At 36.3% G+C, this 21,013-nt stretch overlaps 1 protein-coding gene across 1 annotated transcript in view; it reads left to right on the forward strand.

The window, feature by feature from the left end:
- LOC108523235 (dynein heavy chain 7, axonemal-like) overlaps window positions 1–21,013 on the forward strand; it is a gene marked incomplete at its 5' end in the record, with an annotated part of 190,324 nt that overhangs the window by 110,692 nt on the left and 58,619 nt on the right. Inside the window, 6 exon segments of the mRNA XM_017863753.1 lie at window positions 2,640–2,830; window positions 9,737–9,870; window positions 10,603–10,938; window positions 17,357–17,483; window positions 18,344–18,538; window positions 20,372–20,464. Of these exon segments, the coding sequence (XP_017719242.1) occupies window positions 2,640–2,830; window positions 9,737–9,870; window positions 10,603–10,938; window positions 17,357–17,483; window positions 18,344–18,538; window positions 20,372–20,464 (1,076 nt within the window).

Raw genomic sequence — 21,013 nt, forward strand, 5'->3', positions numbered from 1 at the left:
AAAAAAAAAAAAAAAAAAAAAAAAAAGAACTTATTTCCTAACCTCTGTTATGGTTATATATGGCCATATGACTGTGGTTGGGTTTGGTCAAATTACTGTTTTCTGGCCAAAAAGATGAGCATGGAAGTGCCATTTGTGACTCCCAGGAAACACCCTTAAAGGATATTTCTTCTTTTTTTTTCTGATGGATGGAATGTGGATGTGGTTTAAAAGGCCATATCAGCTAAAGAGATCAAAGCCATGTGCCAAGAATAGTAAAGGTGCAAGATGGCAGGATCTTGAATCCCTCACTATTTAGATACAACCTCCTTTCAGCCTTGAGCTGACTATCTTGGGCTCTCCTGTACATGAGACATAAATTTCTCCTTGTCATTGCTATCATTTTGGGTTTTCTGATGCTTGTCACTGAACCTAATTGTAAATAATATATCCTACAATGAAAAAAAGGTCAAGTATGTTAGTATACAAGTTTCCAGAAAAAAAATATAGTTAGCCAAAGAACAGCTAAAAACACCCTGCCAAAAATACAAATTTTAACAGTATTTTTTACCTATCAATAATGAAAGTCACAAATATATTATTGAATGCTGACAATATGGTATAGTGGTTAAGAGCGACAAAGGAGCAGACAGCCAGTTTCAAGTCCCTGCTTTGCTCTGTCATTTACTAGCTGATTTAACTGAAAATTTGTTTTGATTGCCTGTCCTATTTCATCTGCAAAACATGCTTTTTGAAGTTATGAGAATGACAAGAAAATATAATGCCAGCATGGTGTCTAGCATTTGTAAATACAGTGATATTTTGTAAAAATAGGTTTAAAAGCAAATGACAAAATGAGTGCTCCTTGCAACTCTGAAATCTCTACAGCTTTTCAGGAAAGTAACTTGGAATACAAATAGCTTTTAAAATGTTCATAACTGTTGACCATTAATTCTACTTCTAGGGCTCCAGCCTGATTAAGTAATTAGAGATGAACACAAAGGTTTATTTATAAAGATGTTCACTGTGGCATTATTAATAATAGTGTAAAAGTAGAAGCAATCTAAACAATAGAAAATTAACATAGTTAATACATTATGATGCATTCATATTATTTAACAATGAAAAATAATCATTTTATGCAAGTAGAAAATAAAAATGAGTTTAAAAATAACCTGACATACCTGCCTTGGCTGAGATCTCAGCAACGGAGCAAATCACCAAGAAGACAATTTTAGGAATTTAGCCAGGAATAACCTGTGGGAAGGAGAAAATATGTCTGCATTTTCATGGCAATTGAGATCCAAATACCTGTTACCCCAGCATCCTGAGCCCATTTCTTCCCATCCAGATTGCACACCCATCCCTTGAGGGACATCTACAAAATGCCATCATCCAAATTTGGCTATGATAGCACCCCACACACCAAAATGTAAGACTTTAACTCAGCAAAGATATCAATAGCCTTAACAATGTCACTGATCTTTGATCCAGGGATTCCCGTTCTAGAATGCTATCAGAGGAAAATATTCTGAAATGTAGTTTTTTAAACACAGTGCTTGTTATAATATTCAGAACAAGAAACAATCCAAATATCTAATAATAGAGCACTGGTTTATAAAAGAGAACACTAATATGATACACTATTATGCAGTAATTACAAGCATGCTTATTAGAGTTTTCAATAACATGGCGAAACATTTATGCTGTAAGTCAAAAAAATAAGTAGGATGCAAAATTCAGTATGTTGTTTAGTCTCAACTGTGTGTGGAGAAAGATAAATAACACTAGAGATAATAGTTTATTCAATAGTTATGCTATGTGTAGTTTGTGTCATTTTTCTTTTTTTCCTTATTTTTGTTTGAGGCAGGATATTGCTCTGTGGCCCAAGCTGGAGGGCAATAGCTTGATTATGGCTAACTGCAGCCTTGACCTCCCAGGCTCATACAATCCTCCCAGCTCAGCCTCCCAAGTAGCTGCCACCTGGCTAATTCTTGTATTTTCTTTGTAGAGACTTTGTAGACAGGATCTTGCCATGTTGCCTAGGCTGGTCTTGAACTCCTGGACTCAAGCAATCCTCTCAAAGTGCTAGAATTACAGGCGTGAGCCACCGTACCTGGCCTTCGTGTCATTTTTCTATCAATCTATATGCTGTATGAGTCAATTATTAAAATATTAGGGAGAAGTAGAGACAGTAAGTAAGCAAATCTAATTAGGAGCAATTTTCCATTTCTTATTTATACCTTCCTTCCTGTACTTTGCAGATGTTCTACAATAAGCATTTTAATAATTAAAATACAGTCACAGTTTAAATAACTACAACCGGAAATGCCTTTTCTCTGGTGTCTCAGATGGATAAACTTTACTGCCATAATATCTGGACACCTAGTGAACCCCAGGGCAGGCAGCATGCACCTGGCGGGACTATGACTCAGGAGAAGGGAAGAAGGCGGGATGACTAGGTAGACCCACCACTTAAGTCCTTCCCACAGAATGTAGCTATTTTTATGGCATTATTTCTTTATACTTTTCAGAAGACACAAATAATTTTGTAGGTATCTAGGAACAGAATTTATCTATAAGGCTGAAAGCACTTGGAGGGTTGAATGTTTATAGTCAATATTTAAAATAACATGAAATCTTTTCTGATTTTACTCCAGTGTTGCTAGAAAATGTTGGCGAAGAACTAGATCCTATTTTGGAACCTCTTCTACTAAAACAAACCTTTAAGCAGGGTGGGAGTACATGTATCCGCCTTGGGGACTCCACAATTGAATATGCACCTGACTTCCGCTTCTATATTACCACCAAGTTAAGAAATCCTCATTATCTTCCTGAAACATCAGTAAAGGCCAGTATATAAAATGAGTAATAAAGGAACCTTCAGTATGCTGTGAAAAAAAAAAAAGGTCATCAGAATCAAATTTCTACAATGGATATGATTCTTAGATTTTCATTGTTAAAATAGAAGGCATATACCCACATTCTTTCTTTGTAATAAATGATAATATGCTAATTATTGAAATTGAAATTCAGAAACAGAACTCCATTTTTCTTTCTCAGACTAAGGATGCTGCTATCTGATTTTATGTAATTACTTAGAAGAACTGTTTTCAATCACTGTTCTTTTAGAATACTAAAAATTGCTTTAAAGAGTAAATTTAGCTTTAAGTTTTAGTCAGTGACTAAAATGTCCTGAGACGTTGATCTACAACTGAGCTACTAGGTTTATGGGCTACAACTTATTCTGTTTTTAGTCCTACTTCTTAGTCTTGGTTGGCATTCATTAAATGTTTGTGGAGTGAGTGAGTGAGTGAAGGATTGCTTTCATTTACAGAAGCAAGCAGAAGACATTAAGAAATGCTTATTTAGATTTTGAAAGTTATATAGAGAGGCAAGAGTTATGTAGTGAATTCAAATACTTACCTTTATTGGAAATATTTAAATTAACATAGGCATCTCTCTGCAGAGAGTCAGAGAAAGGATTGAGATGGTGTAATTTATTCCCTCCAAGATGAACAAACATGATCCCTGCTCTCCAGAGGTCTATCTTATAAATAATGTATATGCAAAGTGACTAAATTGTGTGACTAGGAAGACACAGTGGAGCTGCAATGTGTCCTGGGTTGCAGGATATACTTAAGAGTTGAGGATATACTTAGGGTGGACATTCAGGGATGTCAGGAAGACTAGGGGAAAATGGAGTGACCCTTGAGCTTAATTTTAAAAACAGAATGTTAAAACATGGAAATTCTGGCCGGGCGCGGTGGCTCAAGCCTGTAATCCCAGCACTTTGGGAGGCCGAGATGGGTGGATCACGAGGTCAGGAGATCGAGACCATCTTGGCTAACACGGTGAAACCCTGTCTCTACTAAAAAATACAAAAAAAAACTAGCCGGGCGAGGTGGCGGGCGCCTGTAGTCCCAGCTACTCGGAGGCTGAGGCAGGAGAATGGCATAAACCCGGGAGGCGGAGCTTGCAGTGAGCTGAGAACCGGCCACTGCACTCCAGCCCCGGTGACAGAGCGAGACTCCGTCTCAAAAACAAAAAACAAAAAAACAAAAAAACAAAAAAAAAACACACACACATGGAAATTCTTGGCTATTTTTAATTAATTAAAATCCAATGTTATTTAAACACTTTAAAATATCTACTATATATTTACCCGCTAGGGAAGAGAATATCCAGTAGTAGTTAAGGCCATAGATTCAGGTGCTACTTGTCAGGTGTGTGATTGGGGACATTTCATTTAACCTCTCTGTGCCTCAATTCTCTCATCTGTCAACTGGGAATAATAAAAGGATCTATCTCATAGAGTGATGTGAATTAAATAAATTAATCTGTGTAAAATGCTTAGAATAAAGCCAATAGATAGTATTACTATAAGTGTTACTTATTAGCAATATTATTTAACATTTAAATATAAGTAAAAAAGAAGGAAGCAAAGAGGAAATGATAAAATCCTAGAGCTGTGTTAGAGAAAAATGTTTAAGTAAGTGACGTGGAAAACCTTTTTTACTGTTCAGTAAAATATGTGGAACTATTGAACGTAACATAAACAATTCTTAGTTCACTAATAACTGGTTATGGTAGGAGTCATAAAGGGCTGTGGGGAGGAAACTGACCTATGATTCAGTATCAAAACCCTTCAGATCCCTAGAGTGTCTTATTGCTTTATTATTTTTAATTGCTGGGATTGATTAAACAGGGACTAGAAAACGTAGTGAGGCAGTTACTTGCTTTCATTTACAAATTATAATACTTCCTCCGGATCCCACTTTTAGGATCTTTTATGTACCTTTTGCTTTCAAAAGCACCCAAGGGATGGTGTCGTGCTGGTATAATCCTTTTGAGTCTAAATGAAAATAAAATTATGAAACCATAGTTTATGGTCTTAAATGTTTATTTGAGAACAAATGACTTGATTTGAAAAGTCTTGATGTGAAAAGACCCAACATTAATGGAATATGAATGGATACCTCCTTGTGTCTGAACACAGTGAAGTGAAAGTTGTAAAACATACATTTTGCTACCACTGTGCCTATGGTTTTTGGATTAAAGCAAATGTAACTTATGGACTTGGTTTCTCATGCCAATAGGGAAAATATCTTGAAAGCTTTATCCTTTTTCCATGAATAAATGGCAAAGCAGTGGAGAATTCCATAACATTTAATGAGTTTTAAAAATTGCTTATCTCATATAAATTTATGATTATATCCATGTAGTCTATAGTTAGTGGCCTCCATGGTCTGCCATTGGACAATTGGGGGAAAAGTTTTTAACCCAGATAGTATCCCATTGAGGAGGTGCCTAGGTGTGGGCAGAAGGAGGGAGTCGCCTTCCTAGGGGTTTTGCAAGAAGCTGTTTTACACTTATTGGCCACAGGTAGGACATTTTCTTACAAAAATAAAATTACTCTGTCCCTGCAGAGGAAATATTTTCTTATAAATAAAAGCAGGGAAACACGGTATCTCCCACCCAGTAGCAGGAGCTGGGAATATGGAGATGTGGAGGCTCAAGCAACTCCATCTTGGAAGCTAATCCACCAAATTGGCTTCTGATTTACCCCTGTTCTGGGAAAGGTCTAAGATTTCCAGTTTATCTACTGTGCCTCGTGTAAGAGCAGGTGCTTACCGTGCGTCCTGCCCTTCGGTCAAACAACCTTCAATTATTCTACACATCCCTTCTAAATCACTTCTCCTGTGGTACACGAGCCCTGGGTCTCGTGGGTAATGGCACAGGGATCCACCGACTTGTCTTGCTGCCATCCAGGACACAGACAAAGCTTCTGTTCATTAAGTCCCTATTAGATGTTTCTTTCTAAGAAGTTGGATGCGTCAGCCTCTTCAGCCTCAGCTTCTGCTGATGTCAGGGGTAGGTATGCATAGACCCGCCCACCAGGAAACAACAGACGAAAAGACAAAAACGAAAAGTAGAGAGAACAGCAACCTCAGTAACAGCGTTACCTATTTTTAGTTTGTAAGAAAGGAAAACCTTTGCCCCTTGGCAATGCAAACAATTCATAAATCAGGCAACACCTCCAAAGGTGCTTTAAAAAGTCATTAAGATTAGAAAGATAACATTTTTGACTCTTTTTTTTTTTATAACCTTCCCACCAGTTGAGAAAAACTGCTTGTCTTTAGGAGGGAGAGTGATGGCTGCTTCTAGGGTTGTGCAGTCTGTACATGAAAGCAAGGGGAGTTGAAGAGGGCTGAGATCTAGCCCCAAGGTGCCTAGGCTTTGGCCTGGTGTGGGGCTGATTCTACATGCAGATGACATCTTTTTCTAATCCACATAAGGTGCTTCATAGACCAGCAGAGCCTTGAGAGAAATAAAACATAAAAACAAGAACAACACTTTTGCTTTACAAATACATCTTTTGGATAAGCTGCCTATATTGGGTTTGGTTGATTATAACCTGCTACATGTAGGTAGTTTGTCCATAGAGTTGTTTCTTCTCTACTAGTTCACATGTTTTAAAATTCAAATTAAAATTCTAATTTTTTTTTTTTTTTTTTGAGATGACGTCTCGCCCTGTCACCCAGGCTGGAGTGCAGTGGCCGGATCTCAGCTCACTGCAAGCTCCGCCTCCTGGGTTTACACCATTCTCCTGCCTCAGCTTCCCGAGTAGCTGGGACTACAGGCACCCGCCACCTCGCCTGGCTAGTTTTTTCGTATTTTTTAGTAGAGACGGGGTTTCACTGTGTTAGCCAGGATGGTCTTGATCTCCTCACCTCGTGATCCGCCTGTCTCGGCTTCCCAAAGTGCTGGGATTACAGGCGTGAGCCACCGCGCCCGGCCTTAAAATTCTAATTTTAAAAAACCCTCAGATTTCGGTATGCCAAAATGCCTTTTTTTAGCTGCTACAATTTAGGTTAGGTTGTGATCGAAAATGTATTTAAAAGTTTTGGACAAAATTGTCACTACCATATAGAATGTGGCGGTGGTACCTGGGTTTGGGAAAGTACTTCCTATTAAGGAGCCTCCTTTCATTAGGGAAACGAGGAAATCAGGAGCGAACACTGAGTCACCTCTGATGATCTGTGGTAGTTGGTGAAATTTTTGTAGAATTTTCAAGGGTAAAAAGTCTTTTTTTTATTTTTTTAAATTTTACTTTAAGTTCTGGGATACATGTGCAGAACATGCAGGTTTGTTACATAGGTGTACATGTGCTATGGTGGTTTGCTGCACCTGTCAAGTCCTCATCTAGGTTTGAAACCCCCCGTGCATTAGGTATTTGTCCTAACGTTCTCCCTCCCCTTGCCTCACAGCCCCCAACAGGCCCCAGTGTGTGATGTCCCCCTCCCTGTGTCCATGTGTTCTCATTGTTCACGTCACACTTATGAGTGAGAACATGCGGTGTTTGGTTTTCTGTTCCTGTGTTAAAAAGCAAGTATTTCTAATATTGCTGACTGCACACATTGAATTCTGACACATGTGGTAGAAAATGTTTGCCTTCAGTTACAGGTAGTAGGCGAAGAGTGCTCCTTGGGTCCTACCTGCACACTCTCCAGTGGTGGAATAGATTCCTCTAAATGTGCTTTGCCTTTCTCTGCTGCTTTATCTATGCTGTTTTGTTTGCCAAGAGCAATTGTTCTCAATCCTGGCTGAACATTAAAGTCACTTGGAGAGCTTTTAAAACTCCAAATACTCAGGCCATACTCTAGACCAATTAAACCAAATTCTCCGGACACAAGACCCAGACGCTACTGGTTTTTAAATTTTGCAGTACATTCCAGTCAGCATCCAAAGTTGAAATCTTCTGCCGTGTAGAATGTTGCCCTCTTCTGTCTCTTGACTAACTGCCAATCACTCTTAAGTTTTAGCTCAGGTGTCCTTTGCTTGGGGGAAGCCCTCTTTGCCTCCCTCATCTGGGTTGGGTGCTCTCTGTGCTCCTGTAGCGTTGCAAGCTTACCGCTCTCAGAGCCCTTATCCCATTGTATGTTCTTTATTCTTCTGTTTGCTCAACTCGATGAAAACTTTTTGAGGGCAGGGACCAGACTGTATCTTACTCTTCTTTATATCATAGAGCCTGACTCATGTTAGCTATTACTTTATATAAAATGCCTTAGGGAAGAATCATCAAGTGACTAAAATTTTAGGAAATAGAAGTAGCAGAGAGCAACTCCATGAACGGGGAATGTGGGCATTCTGATTGTTCATTCAATAAGTTTGTAGGGAGCATGACTTCGTGCCAAACAATAAAACCATGAAGTCAAATAAGAGATGACCCCTATGCTAAAGTTACTTTCATTCTGGTCTAGGAGAGAGTTGTATATGCCCTTGATTGCATACAGTGTAATGTGTGCTATAAGGAGTTAAGACCCCTATGAGGAAGTACAGAAAGTAGCCTGGGGTGGTGATTGGGGTAGAACACATTGTCTGGGAAAGTGTCCAAGAGGAGCTAACACTTGATCTGCACACTGACAGATGAATAGGAGCTGATCTGGTGGATAACAAGGGGAAGGGCGTCCAAGTAGAGCAAACATTGAAGCACATGGAGGCACTTCATAGACAGCGTGTATGGGATTCCGCAATCCTTTCTGTGCAGCTAAAATGAAAGGCATGTGAATGGGAGTAGTAGGAGCTGATGCTTAAGGCATAGGTGCAATGTATACAGCTATTATATATCCATAAAAATTAAAAATAAAAAAATTGGTGATACATGGTGATAAAGAACCATCTGACTTAAAAAAAATAACATAGATGTGATTCAAGACATTAGGTCAGGTAGACTACAGTATACATGAAAAAATAAAAGATAAAAGGTGAGGATTTCAAACGAAGCCAACATCAAGACAGTGTTTATTGACTTATGGGTTCATTGGTGACCAGAGCCAGGAAGTTACTATGGTTTATTGCAGTGTGTGTGGATGGGTGCACAGAGGCAGGGCAGGGAGCAGATTGTGGAGGGCTGTATTATGAAATGAAGTGGAGGCAGAAAATACATATAGATAACATTTTCAATAAGTGTCATTGTGAAAGCCCAAAGAGAGGTTATTCCATACCTGGAAAGGATTGTGGGAGCAATAGAATGATTTGTTTGTTGTTTGCTTTTTAAAAGAAGAGACCTGAGCATGTTTGCATGTTTATGGGAAAGAACCAGGAGATGTGGGCAATGAAGAGAGACCTGCCTGTAAGAGCAGTTACGTCCCCAGGTGAAGCAGGTGTTAGCAGACAGTCTTGATGGACACCATGAAAATGTAAATTCCTTAGTTCACAATAGTGGCTGATTATCAGATTGTAAAAATGCTTCACCCATGACAAGTAATTACAGTGTTCCCTTTTCTCTTATCTCACTTTGTAAGATTTCCTTTACTTTTGACACCACTAGAATCCTTAAAATGTAAATCAGCTGCTCCAACTATTATGATTCTAGAGCCAGGCTTTGAACCATATATTATGCCATGGCTGCTCTGATCAACTGAAATGGAAGATAGCTTCCAGCCTGATTCTAATGAATTTTGCTGTTAAAGAGTTCTCAGAAATTGCACTAGTTTGAAATGAGAATAAGTTGATCACCAAACAAACTCTTTGAGTTATTAGATTTCTGACTATGAGAAACTGATTGGGTTTTAAATCCAACAAGCATGTTTGCCTATGTCGTTAATCATAGTCTCTACAAATTACACCTTCACAAGTACTACCATATATATAGTAAATGAAGTCTATTTTAAGGTCAGAACTTGACACATAGAAGCAGAGGCGTTTTTAACAGAAATAATGATATAATTTTTGTATATTTTTTCATTTATAGGTAACATTATTAAACTTCATGATAACCCCTGAGGGAATGCAAGATCAGCTTCTGGGAATTGTGGTGGCACGAGAAAGGCCAGACCTTGAAGAAGAAAAGCAAGCCTTGATATTACAAGGAGCTGAAAACAAAAGGTTTTAAATATCATAAACAGAACTATTCTTATTTGTTTCGAGATCACTAGAATGAATTAAAATACATTTTACAGATCTCTTTTGTTAGATTTAATAGGAATACTGCAAGGGAAAGTGTAACAGGAAAATGTGAGGAATTATACCTCTATGTTAATTTAGAAAACTGCATTACTGAGGATATTTTTACATGCAAGTTCTTAGGCACTGGAAGAGCTAGAAGGCCTGCCAGAAGTCAGGGCAGGGTATTTTCAAATATTCCACAAAGTTTTAGCATGAGAGTTTTAGTATTCACTGTGTAACTGAGGTAACCTGTTTTTACTGGAGCATGGTGTAAATGAATATGTTGCATCCCACTTTCTGCTCGTAACATCTATATCAGAGGTAGAAAGAGTAAAGCTGTGTAAGTCATGTAAAATTTCAGAAAATAAACAGAGTGCTGCTTTCTGTTCACTCCTAACTGAGATCCTTGATGGCAGAGTATATTGGCTTGCCATATTTCTCTCTAGTTAGCCCATAAATGATCATTAAAAAGGGAACTGGAGCAGAAAGGCCCATCTTTGTGACATTTTGTGAGATAGGAAATTAATTATAAGGCATCACCGTTACAGATATTTGTCACAAAGTGATGCGTTTCTTTCGGTTGCAAGTTCTTTGTTTCTTATAAAAGAACATATACGTGAAATGATTTTAAATGATTTCTTTTTCTTCTAAGAAAAGTGTGTTTTATTCCAGGCAGTTAAAAGAAATAGAAGACAAGATTTTAGAAGTTCTTTCATCTTCGGAAGGCAATATATTAGAAGATGAAACTGCTATTAAGATATTATCTTCCTCCAAGGCTTTGGCTAATGAGATTTCTCAGAAGCAGGAAGTAGCCGAAGAGACGGAAAAAAAGATTGATGCCACCCGCATGGGCTATCGTCCTATTGCCATCCATTCTTCCATCCTGTTTTTTTCTCTTGCTGATTTAGCCAACATTGAGCCCATGTACCAGTATTCACTGACCTGGTTTATTAACCTTTTCATCCTGTCTATTGAAAATTCAGAGAAATCAGAAATTTTGGCAAAAAGGTATGTAAAGGAAATGCTAATTAATATTAACTAATTAATGCATGAAATTAGAGAGTAATTTGTGGCCTCCATTGTTGTCTCAGAGTGGTACAAGCATTACAGCCACTTACCTAAAATGAACTTGATTAATCATTGTACCAGAAATAAATTTGAGGGTTAGAAATTGAACAGATGTGTCCAAATTCAGTCTGCCAAGAAACTGCAGAGATCTAGGATTATAATGTAATTCTAGAAAGAGAAAACATTTACCTTCATTTTTCATTTGCAAAATATATTTATGAATGGAAGTATAGAAAGAGTAGTTAATACTTTTTAAAAATATGACTCCTGTACGAACTGGCATTCTAAAAGTTGCAAATTCTCATTTTAATATACAGATCTGTAAAATTTGTCAAATGCTAGGGTAAAAAAATCCCAAAGCTTGTTGTGATTGTTTGTGGTAATAGAGCTTCTTTTCTATTATTCTTATTTACATAAAATACTTTATATTACTGTTGGCTGTTACAATAAGTAATGGAATTAAGACCTGACTTAAATCTACAAGAGAATTAAATTTCATTTGATTTTTAAAAATCAGTTAGATAATTTTCAGTTTGGTATTAAAACATGTTTTTAATAGAGTTTAATGTGTAATTAATTTTTTAAAAAAGAAAGTAATTAATTACAACTTTTACCTTTTATAACCTTCTTGATAAATATGAACCTAGATACTTCAGTTTCTTGGCTGTTGAGACCCACAAGGGAAACTCAATTTATCACTCACAGCTAAGAATTATGTTTAGAAATCCAAGATGTTAATCTCACTTTAATCTGAATTTAATTCCTTTATCATAGTACAGGTCTAAAATTTTGAGTGTTCTTAGACTCGGCAATTTTTTGTTCGTAAGATTTATTATTTTACAGGTTTGAATATGAGACTAATAAAGGTGTGAGTCTGACACTTTGGGCTTGGCCAAAAATATGTATCGATATATAGATATCTACCATTGGGAAAGGGAGGGAGTAGGTTATTTATTTGGAAGAAATGCATTGCATAATGATAGAGTTTATTCATCTTTATGATATTTGAAAATGTTTAGTTTATTTCTTCCAGTTCTGAAATTTTCAAGCTTAGCAAGGATTACAGAAATAAAAAAATTTTAAGTGATCTTTCTTAGAGAAGTTCCCAGCTATTTGCATTATAAGTTAGTTAATTAAACATGCATGTCTGGTTTTCATACTAGATTCTGAGTTCCATAAGACAAGAATAAAAAAAATAAAATCCCCAGCCTGGGCATGGTGGCTCACACCTGTAATCCCAGCACTTTGGGAGGCCAAGGTGAGCAGCTTGCATGAGCCCAGGAGTTTGAAACCAGCCTGGACAACATGGCAAAACCCCATCTCTACAAAAAATACAAAAATTTAGCTGGGCATGGTGGTGTGGGCCTGTAGTCCCAGCTACTGGGGAGGCTGAGGTGGGAGGATTACGTGAGCCCAAGAGGTTGAGGCTGCAGTGAGTCGTGATTGTGCCACCACACTTCAGCCTGGGCAGTGGGAGTGAGACCCCATCTCCAGCAGTTACTACAGTGCTAATCACATTATAGCCACACAATAAATAATGTTCTGCTTTTCACTACTGGTCTTAATTTCTACCTTGCTTAAAAGAATAACCACTAGAATGTTACTCTCTTAATTAGCTTAAAATCAAGGTATTTTCTGGAGTCTAGAGAAGAAAATTTCTTTGGTTTGCCATTTAAAGACATTTATTTATATAAGCTTTAAAATTAAAACAATTCTATGCTTTAAAATAATGATGGGTCCTTTATTGTCTCTTATTATATCAAGTTAGAACTCATCCAAAGTATGGAATTTGTTTCTTCATAATTGTTCTGCTTTTGTTCCTTAAGATGTAAGGAAAAGCAAACCCTTTTACCCAGATGTGTGATTTGGATGAAATTTAGAAAACAAAATGTGGCCTTTTCTTTTAGTTAAACTTCTTTCATTTCAAAACAATGAAAATCATATGTATGTCTGCAGTAATACTAAAAGTATAATTTTGGAACCAAAAGGTAAATAGAGAAAATAAGATGTTAAAACTTTTATTGAAGTTATCAATACACATGAAGAAACATGCAGAAATCAGAAGTATTTGCCCAGTGAATTCTCATAAGTGAGCAAACCTGTGTAACTAGCACCTAACTCAAGACACAAAACATTAACAACAGCCCAGAAGTGTCTGCTCCTGATCACTAACCCTCTCCCTCAAGGTGACCACTGTCCTGACTTCCAACACCACAGGTTAGTTTTTGCCAGTTTTAGAACTTCATATAAATAGAATCACACAGTGTGTGCTTTTTTTGTGTCTGATATCTTGCACTCAGCATCATGCTTGTGAAATTAATGCACAATTGTTTTGTCTAGTACAGTGTTTTACTCAGTTAGTTTTCTATTGTTGGGGAAGTATAATTAAAAACTACATCTTCTCCCAACCCAGAAACTCTCTCCTCAAAGACAGTAGAGAAAAAAAATAGTTTTATTGTTGAATAAACATTAAACGGAACATAACACATAATCACAGGCAATCACAAAGAGATTGCAAAGACAGAGAGGAATCTCACCCCCTTAATTATCGAAGCAGATAAAACTCATTACATCACACTTAGTTCATCCTAACTTTACTTGGCAATTGAAGTGACCATCTGTGTTAGCAAATTGGCTTTATCCAGAGGAAAACCAAACGTTTCATATCTGCGTGACAGGAGGTAGTTTTGCAATTTGAAATAAGCTTAACTGAAGTTAGGCTCCTACCCTTCTGCAGCGAATTGGAGACAAGTGGGCTATCTCCCTTGATGTTTACATTTCAAAGAAATGGCTTCTGGGTCTTTGAGGAAGACATCACTGGGTCATAAAACTGACAAAGGTCTGACTAGTTTTCTAAAGGGTGTATATAAATTTCAACGTGAGGAGAAAGTACCTATAATTTTAGGTTTTCTAAATTAAGAAAAAAAGGAGAGAAGGAAAATCTCTCTCCTTATTTTCAGCAGAAATAATTGAGTCTCTTATTTTTAATTTTTGCTTGTCCTAACACTGTAACACAAATCATGTATCCATTCTACTGTTGAGGATATTTGGGTAGCTTCTAACTTGAGGCTACTACGAAATTTTGCTTCCTTAACATTCCTGTTCGTGGCTTTTGGTGCTGATATTTACCTGTCTTGGGTGGGTATATATCCAGGAATGAAACTGATGATCACAGGGCATGCATATATTCCCTTTTAGTAAATACTGCCGATAGTTTTCCAAAGCATTGTACCAAGAGAGAAACTGGTCAGTCCTGTTTAATCTTTTGTTGTTGTTGTTAAAGTAAACTAAGAGTTTCCGATTAAGAAGCTGGCTCCCAAATCAGAAATGAAAAAGAGGAGTTCTCACGGGAATGATTTGTTTTTCTGCCAACCATTGATAGACACCAAATAACTGGTAGACTTCAGGCAGTTATTGGACTATAATTCTACCAAAAGCATAGAAAACATGTGACTATTAACACTAGCCAACCTGATTGTTTTAGAATCTTAATATTGGTCTAAAATTATTTCTCATTTATTTTATTTAGAGATATAAACGTATTTCATTCTTGTTTGTCCTCTGGTAGTGATTATTATATGCTACCAAGAATATGTTATGTTATGACTAGTATGGTATATACTATGCAGTTGCCATAATAACTTGGATCATCTGTTATTTTTAAGATTTCAATGCATTACAATTTGTGTAACAATAAATAACTTTATATAGCAAACGAAACAAAATAAAACAAAAATAACATAAATAGAGAAACAAAATCTAACTAGGATGTAGTTTTGTTAAATATCCTGGAATCAATCTATTGCTGTACAAATATGCATATACATGTAATTGTAACAGCCCAGTGGGTTCTTCCTGCCTGCCGCACATAGAAAATCAACCCACTGAGACCATGACATTGTGGTAAAGAGTTTAACTGATGTGAAGCCGGCCACACCACGCGGAAGATGGAATTATTACTCAAATTAATCTCTTGAAAATTCAAGAGATTTGGCTAGGAGGCTACAAAACCTATGTTGGCCTAGGAGGAGGGCTTAGGGCTTTTCAAGATAGTTTGTGGGCAGGTGTTAGGAGGAGGGCATGCCTGTTGGTTGGAAATCAATCATAGGAAATCAGCCAAGGAAAACAGTCCTCCCTAGTCTGCTTCTAGGTGTGGGCCGCCAGAGGATTGCTGGTCTAGGTGAGGCCATTCATAGCCCAAAAATGGCAAAAGCTGAAAGACTCCCAAAAGGTCAATCTTAGGTTCTACAATAGTCATGTTATTTACAGGAGTGATTGGGGAAGTGCAAATCTACTACATGAATCATGGCTAGTAAACTAAATTTTTCCAAAGTTTACTGGCCCATGGCCCCAGGAATGACCAAGACAGCCCACCTGTGAGGCGAAAGAAGATGGATCAGCTATTCAGATTTCTCTACTGTCATAATTTTGCAAAGGCAATTTGGATATTACACACAGGTTGTTTTTGTCCACTTTTATCAAGACCATTCCTCATGTTATTAAGTATTCTCCGGAAACATAAGTTTTAGGAGTTGCACAATATAATGCTATGTATGAATGTACCATAATTTTCATATTATAAGACTTTAGCTGGTGGGGTGTCTACACCCCTGCAATCCCAGCACTCTGGAAGCTGAGGCGGGCAGATACTTGAGCCAAGGGTTCGATACCAGCCCTGAGTGACATGGCCAAAACCCTGTCCTACAAAAATGCCAAAATTAGCCTGGTGTGGTGACATCAGCTTGTAAGTCCCCAGCTAACTGGGAGGCCAAAACATGAGGACCGACTTGAGCCTGGGAGGTCGAGGTTAAGTGAAGTTATGACGTACCACTGCAATCCGCCTGGATGATACAGTGAGACCTGTCAAACAAAACAAAAAGACACTCTAAGTAGTCTCCAGCTTTGTATTGTAAGTAATGCGCAGTAATATAAGTGTTCCTGCATCATTGCTTATTTTCTAGGCTAAAATCCAAATTAGGACAAAAGGTGTTCACTCTTGCAGATTCCGATATAAATTTCTTGTCCTGGAATGATTATTACAAACACACAACTCATCAGAGGAGCATGAATGATCCTATATCACTGATCACTCACCAGCTTTGAGAATGATAATTTTAATCTTCTTTTTCACCTAAAAGGTTATTAAAAATATTAATGTCCATTTTTACTAGTGATTGAACCTGAACTTACAATAGATAACCTTTATAATTTTCCCCTCAATCTTTCTGTCACAAGAAGAGACTTGTTTTTAAAGTACGGAAAATTTTATTTTACTCTAAAAGACCAAATTGTGAGTCCACCCTGTATTAATCGTATGGTACTGCTACAAGTGAGAACAAATTCAGGCATGCATGAAAAGAACAACTATTAGCATAATAATGGGACAGAATAGTAAGTTTATTTTAATGTTCTAAGGAATTCGACTGTATTTTAGCAACTATGCCAAGCCTTTCTCTAGCAAAAATCTTTTTGAAGTTCCCAACTAAAAATAAGATACATTAATTGTGTAATTCTCTTTATGGGAATGCTGCAGGGGATAAAATAGTTAATAAAATAGGCCAGAAGAGAAAGTGGGGAAAAAAAAGAAAAAAGCTAGGATGATTGACAGCCTAGAATATCAGTCAGGACATTGCCAAAATTAGCCAGGCATGGTTGTCATGCCTGTAGCCTAGCTACTCGAGGCTGAGGCAGAGGATGCTTGAGCCTGGGAGGGCAGAGGTCCAGTGCCAAGAATTGCATCCTGTACTCCATCCAACCTGGGTGACAGAGAGAGACCCTGTCTCAAAAATAAATAAATAAATAGATATAATAATAAAAGAATCTTGTGATTATTCCATATTTTCATGTTTTGCCTCTAGCAATATAAAAAGGGGAGTTGCCAAGTTTTGTAATTTCTTCAGCTTTATGAATATAATGAGTAGCACAATACTAAAACTTAATTTAATAAAGCTACTAATTTTAGCATTGTTCTTTAATATGTAAATAAAACATTTGAAATTATTTGTTATAAGAGGTCAAATTTTTACACCCAGAAATGCTTTGTAGATAAAAAGTCTGTAAACTTTTTAATCTAACAAATTAATATACCATCCACTAACTTTTTTCCAAGAGGAAGATTAAGTTAAAAAAAAAAAAAAAAAAATTCAGTTCACAGTAAAATGCATTTGGACTGAAGTCCATTGTGTAGCTCTCAAATTGGGGCATCCACTTAATGAGGATTCTTGATTGTTTTGGGGGTAATTGACCAGAAAGTTTATCAGAAGAACATACATGTAAATGGTGTACAATGGCTTTTCTTAAGGCCATTATCTTTAAAGTACGTTTTAATTTATTTCCTTTATTTTCTGTTGACCCTTAGGCTTCAGATTCTCAAGGATCACTTTACTTATTCACTGTATGTTAATGTCTGCCGGTCACTCTTTGAAAAGGATAAGCTGCTCTTTTCCTTTTGTCTAACTGTAAATCTCCTGCTGCACGAGCGTTTGGTCAGTACTGTTTTCATTTGTAAGAAAAAACCCTTAGTAACACTGATTCATTAATTTATTTGTGTGGGAACATATATAAAAAGATTGTAAGTAGTTAAACAATAATACTGTTTATTATTATAGTTAAGGCAAGATGTGATCAGGAGAATAAATTTCACAGAAGTGAGATATAAATTAAGCACAGAATTCATTATGTTACTATTAAATTTTTGTATGTTTTAAAATAAATTGATTATATTAGATTTTCACAGAACTATGCATATAAATTTACTTCATATTGATACATTTACACCAGGTAGTAGTGTAAATGTTTTTAAAGACTTGTGCAAGTTACTGAAATCTGTGTGAAGTCACTATTTTATACACTTACGTGTTTAAGATTTATGGATTTCATATGGTGATGGTTGAATTTTGAAGACATAAAGGCTTTATTGCATTTCTTGCAAAAGATGTATACCACTAACTCATTATACTTTATGAAAATAGTTAAAACATGGCACATTGGTGGGTTTCTGCCTTTCTACAATTTCTAGAGTCAATAGGACTCTAGGCAGTCGTTTTGGAAAACATGTATTTGAATAGAATGTATTCAGATTTTCACATTTAGACAAGTAATTCTGGAGTAAAACTGTCAAAAAGTAACTAAAATGGAACTATTTTGAAAACTGGTTATCATGAGTATACTGTCATGAGAAATTCTTATGAATAAATATTGAGCTATATCACTAGCTATAGAATTTCATAGAGACCACATCTGAAACTTGCAAGTCAACACTCAACTCATATTTTATAATGGTTGTAAGCTTACTAGTTTATGATGAACTCATTTCTGACTCTCCATGCTGCTTTGTTTTCCAAAGATTAATAAAGCTGAGTGGAGATTTCTGCTAACTGGTGGCATTGGACTGGATAATCCTTATGCCAACCCTTGTACATGGCTTCCTCAGAAATCCTGGGATGAAATATGTCGATTAGATGATTTGCCTGCCTTCAAAACCATTCGTAGAGAGTTTATGCACTTAAAGGATGGATGGAAGAAAGTATATGATAGTTTGGTATGTTTACCCTCTTGCTTATTCCAGTGTTTTTAAATGGAGAAAAGAATGTTAAATATCTTTTCATAAAAGCAAGATTTAAATAAGCTTTAAACAACTGGTCACATGTCAGAATGCAAACTTTGATTTATGCTATCCCCCCTTCTAAGTCAGTGGTTCTGTTTGAACTTCATTCAAACTCCTTGAAAGGTATTAAGATGCAAGAATGCTGCATGGTTCTTGAAAATATTCTTGTTGAATTTCCATGCCAGGTTTTTATTCATTATCAATGTAGATTTTGGCAATCCTAATAGCAGATGAGTTAAAATGTATGGAACAGCTGTTGTTTAGATTTTCTGAATGCAGGATACAAGCTAATAAAATTTTTTGTATGTGTCATTTGAGAAAAGGAAAAGCTTGTACAGTAGTTCTAAAACAATTTTCATGAGACTTTGTTTTACTAACTGGGGAGTATTATAATTGACACAGACATAATATTCACAATTTCCCATCTGGGATATATAGCAATTGTTGCTTTCTCTCAATTTTTCTTTAGCACAAGGGCTAATATTTTTCCAATTCCCAGTTAATTTTTTCTGTTCCTTTGTTTCTACCCTCTTGACTTCCTGCTTTCCATGAGTTTAATATGCAAGAGCTCTGCTTGGGAGAGGCTGGAGGAGAGAAAGCTAGATATGCGGAGAGTATGTTTTGTTTGGTTAACCTATATTTTATTTTGTCACCTACTTGTTGTATTATATGTGATAGTGAGATTATGTCTTCACATGAATTCAAATATCGGGAAGTGATCTCTTTTGGATGTCTCCTTGTTCGTAATAAAAATGTTTTCTAGAGACAAGTATGTATTGTGAGTACCTCAACTAATTTAAAATTCAAATTTTATTACTGTATTGAAGCATGAAGATTTCTAATTGGAAACACCAGATAGCTTTTCCTAAAGTTTCACAGGTACACGTCTCCTTTTTTCCCCACCAAGGTTTACCCCTCCTGGTATCCTGATGGCTTTCTTCTTGTGATTTTTTAATAGCTCTCAATTGGCTTCTTTATTACACACATTCTCAAGTCTCTCTTTGTAAAAAAAAATATTTTTAAAAAACTAAACAAATAATACAATAAATTTCAGTACAATACCCTTTTACTTGTTTTGAAATATTTATTTATTTTATAAATACATGATGAGAGAAGTGAGTAGGTTTTTAAAAATGTCTTTGTTCCAGCTGGGAGCAGTGGCTCATGCCTGTAATCCCAGCACTTTGGAAGGCTGAGACAGGTAGATCACTTGAGGTCAGGAGTTCAAGACCAGCCTGGCCAACATGGTGAAACCCCATTTCTACTAAAAATACAAAAAATTACCTGGGCGTGGTGGTACATCACTGTAATCCCAGTTACTTGGGAGGCTGAGGCAGAATTGCTTGAACCCAGGAGGCTGAGGTTGCAGTGAGCCAAGATCACGTCACTGTACTCCAGCCTCGGTGATAGAGCAAGACTCCGTCTTAAAAAAAAAAGAAATGCCAGTGTTCGGAGAAATAAAGGGAAAATACTAGCATAGGCACATTTACTTTTTTCATGATAAGGGATCTTTTTGTTTATTAGTGTTCATGTCAACATTAACCTGCTTAGTTCATGTCCTTGCTTTGATTCCTTTTAAAGTATATTGACTTTTCTTCTCATTATTTATTTTATAACCTTGTCCCAACTTTACACTAAATAGTAAAATTCAGACAAGCATTCTTGATTTCATTTATATATTTTTTCTAAAAGTTGGTTTATAAGTGAAAATAGTGTTCTCTTTATAATCCCCAAAATAACATTGAATTATTTACACTGTAATTTTAGGAACCACACCATGAGGTTTTCCCTGAAGAATGGGAAGATAAAGCAGATGAGTTTCAAAGGATGCTTATTATTCGTTGCTTGAGGCCAGACAAGGTAAATGTGGGCTTTGAAAACAGCTCAATGATTCCAAAGCCTTATGCCTGCTCAGTCCATCCAAATGTGCATTTCCTTATATAATCATCATGGGGGAGGTAGAGGAGCCTGCAGGAAATAATCCCACTTCTTTCTAATGCAGACATTTTTTCAAAAGTTTGTATATTTTCTAAAACCATCCTAAATTAGTAACTAATTGGATTATATTGTATAATTTTATTCATTTTGTGATTATTTGTTTTTAATTTTTGGTTCTCAGTACTCACAATCTACTCCCTTTGCATATTTGTAGTCTCATTTTTACTGTTAATACTTTAGTGAAATTAGTCAATGAGGTTAACATCAAGCTGATAGACTAGAATCTCTGGACTTCTCAAATGCTATCCTTATATACAGTTTTTTGTTGGCATTTGAATTTAAGACATTTGTCATTATTGACAACAAAGGAAAATATCAATATTGTTACTTTTAACTTCTTGAAATAATAAATTTTATAACCAGTGAATCAGCAGACCTGTTATATTAGCAAATGTCAGTATTCATTGACAT

The sequence above is a fragment of the Rhinopithecus bieti genome, unplaced genomic scaffold, assembly GCF_001698545.2.
Source record: "Rhinopithecus bieti isolate Rb0 unplaced genomic scaffold, ASM169854v2 scaffold_64265, whole genome shotgun sequence".
Taxonomy (NCBI): Eukaryota; Metazoa; Chordata; class Mammalia; order Primates; family Cercopithecidae; genus Rhinopithecus; species Rhinopithecus bieti.